At 44.4% G+C, this 10,551-nt stretch overlaps 1 protein-coding gene across 1 annotated transcript in view; it reads right to left on the reverse strand.

The window, feature by feature from the left end:
- LOC104398802 (transmembrane protease serine 11E-like) overlaps positions 1–10,069 on the reverse strand; it is a 16,565-nt gene extending 6,496 nt beyond the window's left edge. The window contains 5 exon segments of the mRNA XM_010008956.1: positions 1,664–1,731; positions 2,130–2,245; positions 2,510–2,512; positions 3,372–3,492; positions 9,977–10,069. Coding sequence (XP_010007258.1) covers positions 1,664–1,731; positions 2,130–2,245; positions 2,510–2,512; positions 3,372–3,492; positions 9,977–10,069 — 401 coding nt within the window.
- Between the last annotated feature and the right edge of the window lie 482 nt (positions 10,070–10,551).

Here is a 10,551-nt window from a genome sequence, read left to right on the forward strand (position 1 = left end):
TTGGGAGAGCAGAGTTGGAGCTGGTTGGGAGAGCAGAGTTGGAGCTGGTTGGGAGAGCAGAGTTGGAGCTGGTTGGGAGAGCAGAGTTGGAGCTGGTTGGGAGAGTAGAAGTATAACTCATTGGGAGAGCAGAGTTGGAGCTGGTTGGGAGAGCAGAGTTAGCTGGGCTAACGGACACCAGCGGGGAGCCAGTAACGGACCCCTGAGTCAGGCAGGAAGCCACGTCTGAAGGCAGGAACCTGCAGCGCAGCCTCTGGCCACCCCCACAGCTACAAAAAGCAGCCCACTCCCTGCGGCCACCTGGCAGGAAAAGCTGCCCACAAGGACTCCTCTGAGGAAACTCCATCACAGTCGAGAGACGGGCTGCTGGGGCTGGGCCTGGAGAAGCTCAAGGCAGCATCACCCTGTGCCGGGCTCCTGCCTGGGCAGGGGCCTTGGGAGCCGCCGGAGGGACAGGCTGCTTGGAAAAGCCTGGGCACATGGAGAGGAGGTTGCCTTCAGTGTCCTGTCTCTCCTGCCTGTTCCATGGGGTGGGTGCTCTGAGGACAGGCCTTCTGGAAGGCTCTTTGGGGGTCCGTAGAGGCCCAGGCTCACAGATCCTCTTTAATGTGTATTCTACAATCCGTCTTGCCATGATCCTCAGAGGCGAGTCCTGTCCCGAGGCTGCTGTTGGCTTTGGCTGCCTTTTTCCTTCAGGCTTTGCCCTGGCTGCCCCAGGATTCTCTCAAGAGAATGGTTCTGCCCTGGCCAGTCGGTGCTGACTCTTCCTGAGCCTGCAGCATTGCTTGACGTTATTGTGACCAAAGTGCAGGACCCAGCAAAAAAACATGGAATGCTTCACAAATTTGTGTGTCATCCTTGCACGGGGGCCACGCTAATCTCTGCATCGTTCCAATTCTAGTATATGTGCTACTGAAGTGACAGTGCTGTGTAGAGACAGGTAAAGGCAAGCAAGCCCAGAAGTGCTGTGAAGGACATTTGTGGGAAGCCTCACATTCTTTGCTATCTATGGAAAAATATTCCACAGCGGTTTGAGTCTTACAGAAATACAACTCCAAAGAAAAGTAATGTGAAGTTGAGGGAAGCAATGACTCTCATTTCTGAGACTGATACATAATTACTGCAGAGGGATGAAAGACTTAAAAGCTCTCACACAGGACCTGTATACCTGTACGTCCCATTTGCTTCCTTTCCTCAACTCTGTATCCAGGTAGCTCATAGTGGAATAATTTATTCCTTCAGACTTTTTCAGAGAGGGAGAACAGTCACCTTCTGCTATACATGATGCATAAGGGTCATCACCAGCCTGAGCTTCAACAGGAAGCATTAAGCAGAATAAAGATCTCATTCTGCATCTCTCAAGATCTTAACTAATCGCAGAGACTGGGATCACTGAGTAATTCAGTCACAGCCACAAACAACTGGTGTTCAAGTAATCCACCTGCAGAATTTTAAGGCAAAATTTCTCTTTGTTGCTGACCTCTGTAGCTAACTGAGCCCTCACTGTTTTGAGCACTGAGGGAGAGTGACAACCAGCCAAGATTTGGTCATCTTGCCAGTGTAATCCAAGCATAAACAACAAGGCACACTCCATATGGTCAAGGGGTAGGAAGAAAGGATATTTATCACATCCCTGCTTATTCCTGACCTTCACATTACTTACCTCAGACTGAAAACGTGGGACCTGATGTACCTTTTACTTAGAAAGGACCTTCTGAATACTGCAGATATCTGTTAAAGGAAAAGAGACTGTTAAAATATACTTGTAATATGTACATGGTCTCAAGATATAACAGTCCTGTGAGCCTCTGAAACACAAGAAAATGCCTTCAAATCTGCACATCCACACCAAAGCCACCACTAAATTTCCATCAGAGGATGCAAAACTAAAATAAGCAGCTGAGTTGGCTGATTTTGCTGTCCCTTCTGCTCTATGAGTGCCTGTTCCACCACAGGGCTGCTAGAAGAGAGCACCTGTGCTTACCATCTGCTTTAACCCACTAAAGCAAGGTTTGAAAGGTAAGGCCAGCTGCATAAGGATGAGGCACAATCAACCCTGACTCTTTATTAAACAATTGCATGACTCTTTGCCAGAGGTCAGGCAGAAACAGAGAAATAGCTTAGCTTACCATGGTTTCAATCTCTTCACTCAAGCGCCTGTACTCTTCTGTGGTTTGCCTTTCATACTGAGGGTCATAATTGACATTGGTGATTAGGAAAGATGCATTGAAATATCGGTCCTGATCTACAGAGGAGAAAAGGGAAGGTGGCTGATCTTGTTCAGAACAATTCAGACATGTACAACACCTCACAGTGCATTGCATGAGTAAGACTTCCAGACTCAGGCTGTGACCCTGTCAGCTGTGTAAGTATAGCTTGAATAGCACTTTGGAAAAAGGGGACTCTGGACCACCATATTGTTCCATGGACCAGCTAGGGGCTCATTTCTACGTTGAAGTAGAATCTCAAGTAGTTCTAAATTACACCCACTACAACATTTCTCTGGGACAATCTTCTCATCAGCCTGAGGTGAGCAGAGCATGAGACACACCAGCACACATATGTCCCTTCTAATTCCTTCCTGGCTGCACTGTGACATGCCTCTGCCCCTCTGAGAGGCAGGTGGCCCAGAGCTGTTTGCATCTGTTCAGCAGTCAGGTTGTTTAAAATCTCGCTCTCTGGTGAACAGCCCCATAATGCAGAGTTAGCAAAAAAGCAAAGCTAAGCTGTAGCTCTGCCACTGTTCTGTCTTGTGTCCTGATGCAAGCCATAACCTGGCTGACTGTTGGTGAGCTGTGACAGTAACAACACCAGTTCCATCTCAGCAGAAAGGCTTTTCAAAACTCCTTACTCTGGTATTTTAGACACTGGGAACGGAATGACTTAGCTCCATTCATCTGCTACTGAAACTGAGCCCCTGGCAACCAGGACTGCCTCCTGGGCTCAAAAAAGCCTAAAGCTCTGTCCTTTCTCTTTTTGGAATATCCTCAGCTAGAGATGCTATGTCCAGTTACTGCTAAAACAGTGTTAAAAACCAAGCTTACTATGCATAGCTTGAGTACTAGACATAAACCTGGCTTACACGAAGACTGCTAACCTTTGGTTAACTGTAGTTACCAATGGAGGCCTGCTGGAAAGACAAGAAGAAAGAAGGACAAAACTTAAATCTCTGTTTCAAGTAACTGATATTTTAGTATTCTTGCAGGCATTATAATACATTCAGATCTTGAACAGGATCTAGTAAGCTTTCTCATGCACATTCTATACTAGGGGTGAATTGTATACCTAAATCATCACACAAGACCACAGTAATGAGTGGAAAACAGATTCCTGAAGACTGGTGACAACAAAAAGAGCGATGCACTTACCACGGCACAATGAAACTGTAATCAAGCCAATGATGATGGCTAAGCCTACTATCACTGACACAACGATGACTGCAATCTTCCACGGCTCCAAACGATTCGTTGCTCTCTCCATCCAGATCACTATCTGCGTTGAAGAAAACAACATGGAAGAATTAAACTCTGTTACAAAGACAATAGTGCATCCTGAGCCAAACAATATCTGACACAGCTTAGCTCAGCTGACAAACCTCACACAGTGAGGTAAGTTGAGAAGGACCTCTAGACTCTGCAGGTCTGGCCTTCTGCTCAAACCTGGTCTCACTACAGCAGGTTGCTCCACGCTTTGCCTAGGCAAGCTTTTTGTACCTTCAGGGACAGAAATCCCCCTCTCTCTCAGGAGTCCTGGTCCAGTCTCTGATCGCCCTCTTACCATCCTTTTTCTTTATATTTAGTCAGAACTTCCTGTGTTCTAACTTGCTTCCATTGCCTCATATGCATCCCCAAGAAAGGACTAGAGTTGTGCAGGTATTGCTAGTAGAGACAATTTCTCATCAAGAAATATCACACAGATTTCAGTTCAGCTGACTGTCCACAGATGCCATATAACATACAGCTTTGAGTTATTTTTAGTTGATATGAGTAGCAACATCTAATGATCCCCTACAGGGTTTGAGGTTTATTGCACCAAACCCACACACATTGTGAAAGACCACATCCTGGCTCTGGCCAGACAATCTGTCAGAGGGAAAAGAAATACCTGCTCGTGTGTAAGTGTGGTATGGCAACAAGACCCAGACTTCATGACACACTGAAAGCCAATAGCAGACCTGAAAAAAGGGCTGGGAACTTGACTCACAGATGGACTAAGGCACATAAGCCTTTCTCCTCCACTTATGTCCTCCTGTGCAGTATTAAGCAAGAGAACATTAGGAAAACTGCATTTTTGTGCATGTTCTCAGTAGCTTTGTTGTAGGATGATGCAAAGCCTTAAGCACAATTATTTCAGATCCCCAGTAATTCCACAACACACTATGCAGTAATTGTTGCCATGCCATGCACTGAGTCTCTACATCATGGTTGGAATTAGTACAGAGTATCAGAAAAACATGCGGAATAATCTCTTGAAGGTGCCTGGAGTGACAAATGACAGTAGCCAGCGTGGGGAGGAGGGACTCAACTGGCTAGTCACCATTCTGTTTTACACCCTTTGATCCACGTGAGACCAGGATCAAGCCATCTCTTTCAGTGTCACATGCTACAGAGAAGTCTAGTCCCTTGCCTCTTTTTGTGCCTGCTTTACTGGGGCAAATCTAGGTTCTGGCATTGCACAGTTGAAGTTTTCCCCCAATGTAGTTGTCTCCCCACTAGACTGGCTCAGTTCCCTGATAGCAAGGCTCTGCAAAACAGTCTGTAGGGCAGCTGATAAGAGTCTGAAAGTCCAGGCTGGCCAAGATTACTTCCTTCGGAAACTGCACGTTGCAGTAAGCACATGATATACACACACTAGAGGTGCAACTGGTTCTGTGGAATTCCTGACTTCTGCCATCTGGACCTTCAGTGTTATACACTATCTGTTACCCCTGAGGGTTTAACAAATGCAGAGATACAGGTAAAAACTTTAGACCAGCAAGACTGTCCCACCTCAGTTTCTCTAACATGCTTCAGCCTCCCATGAAGCATTCCCATCTTCATCTCACAGCTCATGGTCTTTGGCAGTCCTGGCTCATGGAATTGCAGCATGGCTCATGGGCAAACAATTACTGTCCTTGAGGGCAAGTCCCTTGGCTAACCAGAACAGCCCACTATAGCAATATGCCTCTGTCCCTCCTTAACTAACCACCTCTCATGTTTTAAAGATTCTGGTTTAGCATCTGACTTTGCCCTCTGGCAGCACAGCCCCCCTTCTCTTCCACCATTTCAGAACTGCTTGCTCTCCACAGGTCACACAGACTTGCAAGGGGAAACAGCTATCTTAGGAACTGCTGTGGTGCTGGGGGAAATGGAAACATGGGAGGTGAGGAATAAAAACCTCCTCCACTTCTGATACTGATTTCACTTTAGAATGTTTTAAGAAAACAGTTTAAAGGAAGCACTTCCATATATTTCGACATTCACCTAGGTGGCAAATTTATATGAGGTACAAATTAAAGTGGAAATACCTCTTCAAACCCAAAACACTTTCCTCCTTTTATCAGGAGCTCTTGACTTCCATCTTGCTAAGATAAGTACCAGAACAGAACAGAACAGAATCTCTTGCACAATGGAAACACCAAGTCTCATCACCTCCCACAGTATAGAGTCGCCAGTGTGGATCCTTCAACTGTCATGCCTGTAGGCAAGACCCTTTTTTTGGGGGGGGGGAAGAAGGAGGGAGGGGCTTTATTTTATCAGTAGACATGCCTGACACCAGTTGCGCAGAAGACTTTGGAAAGAAAAACTCTCCTGTTTTCAGCTTTTTAGGAAATACCTTATCTTTTGCCACCCATTTCAGGAATCAGCATGAATGCAGGGAACAGATGGTTTTGTTCGGCCCCAGATGAGCTATCTTTTACTCTTTGAACAGCTCAAATGCAGGCACCACCAAATGTGTATTGCTTACAGGACATATTTCCAGTAGTGCCCATACAGTCATTAATCACACACGTTACACCTCAGACTAGCTTCTTTGCCCCCTTAGATTTTTTTCTTCCTTTTTGCTAGATGGCAAGGATGGAGGGCAGCTCTACTAGAATAACCACCTGACAGGTATTCCTGTGTCTGGGACATCCATCTCCATAGTTAAACAGTTCAGTGGCAGGCAGATCTCCCTGTTTAGGAGTCAGACTTCAGCATGGTCTTCTCTGCACTCTAGTCACCAAGAAAACTCTGCTCCACCCAGAAACACTGATCCTCTGCAGTGCTGACTAAAGCAAGGGCAGAGATGACCTCATCCCCTTCAACGACAGATGTGTCCTTGCTTTCTTCTTGTGGCAAAGAGACAGTACTTAATATATAGGCATTCTCCTCAGAAGTCCCCCGATATTACAGCTGTCTGTGTAAACGCGTTCCAGAGTCAGGTGTTTTGTACAGCCTCACATTTCTTGCTTCCTTACACCACACACCTGGATTTTTTTTTACTGCCTAAACTCTAGTAAGCTGAGAATTAACTCCAAGGGGGTTAACTCCAACAGAGAGAGGAATTCAGGTAATACGAATGCATTCATCCTCCAACATGGATGAAGATAACTTTCATTCCTCAAGCGTAAACGTTAAGAGATCAGAAGCCAGACTCCACTGAGAGATCACAAATGTTCCTCTCTGCTCTGAAAAATCACCTCTTCATGGTCTGTGTCCAGCAGCTTTCAGTCTGCAGTGAATTATCAATAATTTTCAAACCCAAGATCTTTTAGCTCAGTATAAAACTGCTTAACTTGACAACACTATGGATGAACACTGGATCTCCTCCAACAAACCCTGTTCTCATTTAAAACATATTTCATTCACAGGGTGTCCAAAACAATCAGTGGAAATAGCAAAATCTGACAGTTTCATATCACAATTAATTTCGGTCTGGAAATGCAAACTATTAAGTTTCCTAGTTTACACACCTTGGCTTCGAGACCGAGAATGTGTTGTGATCACTAAAAAGCTATTCCATATTGTAAAAAAAATAATCTGATGTAACTATTTTGGAAATAGCTATGTTTATAAAGACTTAAGATATTTTAAACACAGTAAAGTTGTATTTATAGAGATATATTAAATCTAGCCTCGATAAAGGATGTTTTTGTAAGTGAAATGCATCAAGAAAGAAAGCTACATTAATAGGTATTGGCATATTAGGAAGAAGAATTTTACCTAAAATTATATGGTCTTCCTTGTGAAACCAAGAAGAAAACAGAAAGGATTTCAGGTTGGATTTCTGATTAACCTCAAATGAATTCTTACTTTCCAGTTTGGAATGTTTACCCAAAAGCAAAAGACAAGCACACTACCCAGGTGACAAGACATTTTTTCTCTCCCATCCTGTATCACACCCCCTAAAAGGTTACTATGTTAATTCATAATGGAAGTGATGAAAGTTCAGCTCCCACCTCTACTTGACATGACTATATTGAGCTTATCCATCCTGCCAGTTGAGCTACTGTGCATTGTTAGTAGCCTCAGCAAAAACAGGATCAGAAAACTGACCAGAAAATGCCAGTCCAGACAAGAAAAAGAACGGTACATTTATCATCTCTGTCCAAATCAAAGGCCCCAGTCACTGAGCTGCTGGATAAGCAGGGAACAGCTACCCTGTTGTTTTGCAGACCTGCCCTTGACATGTTTTGACTTCTTAAGCTAAACCCTCATACCACCCTGACTTACATTTGTTTTCACATGAATCTGAACAATGTCTTCTGGCACCAGCTGTTTACTGAAGGTGTTTTGCCACACTTTGAATAGAAAAAACCAATTGCTTCTATCTAATCTACTGCTGTCTTCCTATAATAATTTTTTATTATTATACCTCTGCTAACTGACATTCCACTCCTCTCACAAGAGCCAGTGTCAGAGCTTGGGTGTCACACCTGCAGATCAAGGTCTCTCTACATCCATAACTTTGACCAGTTTTTCCATTCAAAGATGGATTCAGGCACAACCCTATAATGACTCTTCCTAGAAAAGGGACCTTTCACAAGACAATAGAACAGACTAATTTGCTGGCCTGGTGAGTCCAATCTGAAAATTCAGACGAGGCTCCTGAAGCTATCTACCTTGACATGGTGTTTGGGCATGGCCACAACTGAAAAACATCTGGCTTAGTCCAGGAGTCCTGTAGCAAAAGCTCAGGGCCACAAAGCAAGGCATGCTAATTCCATTCCTACCTTTGCCACAACTAATTACACCAACCTAACATTTCTCCTCTGCTCTTCAGGCACGCTCAGGACACACACTTCTAAGAGAATGGGACAACAGCCTCTGCTGCCTTGGACACTGAAACAGAAGCAGTTAGTACCTGCCTTGGTACTGCAAGACCCTTGTCTAGATGGGGACAGTTACCTACCAGCCTCAATCACACAATGTTTGAATCTCCCAAAGCAATTCCAATACAATAGAAGACTTCCAAATATTGAAAGGATCTGCTGAGGGAAACAAAATGTATGTGTTCTTCTATGCGTCACGCTGAATCAGCTTGATCTCCCCACACCCTCAAACATCCCACAAAAACAGTAGGTGCTGCATGCCACCCCTCTGCAGTCAGATAAAGCATCACTAATGTATTTGCCACTGACTAATTGAGCTCCTCCCCTTAACCATTGAATTCTACCACGGTCTTGCTGCTTCCCAGAAGCACACTTCAGCTGGGCAAAGACAAGAGCTCCAAATACTATTCTTGTCATTTGCACCAAGAGTCAAGGGGCACATTCAATCCTTGGGATGTGTTAACTCAGAGCTTACCAGTAACTATATCCATGAGGCTAAACTGCTGCTCATGCAGGCTTCCCCGATTACTTGATCATCTTTGCAATCAGCACAAAAAGTTTGCTGTTCCTTACTCTCTCATCCATTTTGCATGTAGCTTTTTGGAGGTTATGAGCTCTTTAATTGTTTGGATAGAGCTAGCCTCCCATACTACTTCAACAGTCTGTGGGACGTAACTGTAATACTGGCAACTGAAATATCCTTGACCAATAACATCTTTCTACAGTTGAGTGCCACAGCCAACATCTTGAGAAAAACTTCCATATTCTGAAATAAGCTTTAGCAGAACTAGGAGGGCTACTCACTACATAAGGACTTTACAGTCTGCGTCAACATGTGAGAGGCCATCCCGGTGTAAAGGAAGTTTTAAGTACATGGCTACTGATTGCAATCCATTTAGGATACAGCTCTGCAACTTCTACAACATGCTTATCTCTTAGATTTCTGTTCCCAGCTGTGTTGGTCATAAACAAGGACCTTATTCTGTTAGTTGGGCAGTCACAGAATATCGCAGTAGATCTCTGCTTTTCAGCCTTTGAAAATAGCTCTGCCTGCCTCCCTTCATCCCACTTTGACTGAAATCTACTTCAGAAGCAAGACAAAAACCAAGCAGTTACAGCCTTTGTGGGTTTGCGGTTTGATTTTCACTCCAAGGCAGGGTGGGTGAAATGGTTAGGTGCCAGATTTGGTACATTTCCAAGCTGATTCTGAACAGATTAACACTTCACTGGCTGCATACAAAGCCCATGAAAATAACAAGAGCACAAGCTACTTCTACCTACTTCACTCCACTCACCCTCTTGTACCCTATTAGCTCAGCAGTTGAGACTGCAATGCATTCTAGCCCCACTAGCACAAACAGCAGATCAGAGTTGGGGCACAGTGAGATGACCCTCAGCTCACAGTCTTTGGTGGCCATAAGCTGCCTTGATTTGTCACCATACCATGCTGTAGGGGAGCTGGGGATTTCTCTGAAAACAAATGCATTTTAGGTAAGGAGAAAGAACGATGTATCAGAAGAATTACTGAGGCATGGAAGGCAGCTCAAATCATAAGTAAGCTCAGAACTAATGCCATTCTCCCCACACCCTCTGTCAAAGCTCAAACTGCCCTACAAATCCATGCATGACATAGCCATGCTGCCCAAGCTACCATGCAGCAAGTCAGAATGCTGTGGTACTCACCTCTGGCTACCACAGAGAGATCAGCAAGAAGCTCTTCTGTCTGGGCGATGCACTGTCCTGAACACCACAAGGCACTGTGCAGCATCTCAGCATAGACTTGGGGCTTTATCTCCCCAATTAGGAAAGAAAGGAGTCATAGGCGAGTCAAAACAAGTCCAGCAAGTCTCAGTGACAGAGACTTACCCAGTAACATGATTACTCCCCTAAAACAATAACAATACACTTCTTTCATCACACCTTTCATCCAGGAATCCCGAAGCCTTTTCAGGGCATTAACTACACCCTGCAACACCCCAAATCAGAAGAGCCATGAAAATTTTGCAAGGACACAGAGTTTATTTCCTTCTTTGATATAATTAAAAACAAATCAGAAATTATGGGCAGGACCAATGCAGAAAACATGCACATTCTCAAGATTCAATATTGAGTCTCAGGCCAGATACAGAGCTGACATGAATTGATATAAATTCAGTGGCATGTGCCTCTTAACTCCCTTGAACTTCCTTGAAATTGGTCATTTGGCCAGACAAGAATTTGCCACCATAATGACAGCTACATTTAAATTTGTCATTCTT

The sequence above is a fragment of the Chaetura pelagica genome, unplaced genomic scaffold (assembly GCF_000747805.2).
Source record: "Chaetura pelagica isolate M959 unplaced genomic scaffold, ChaPel_1.0 scaffold221, whole genome shotgun sequence".
Lineage (NCBI taxonomy): Eukaryota > Metazoa > Chordata > Aves > Apodiformes > Apodidae > Chaetura > Chaetura pelagica.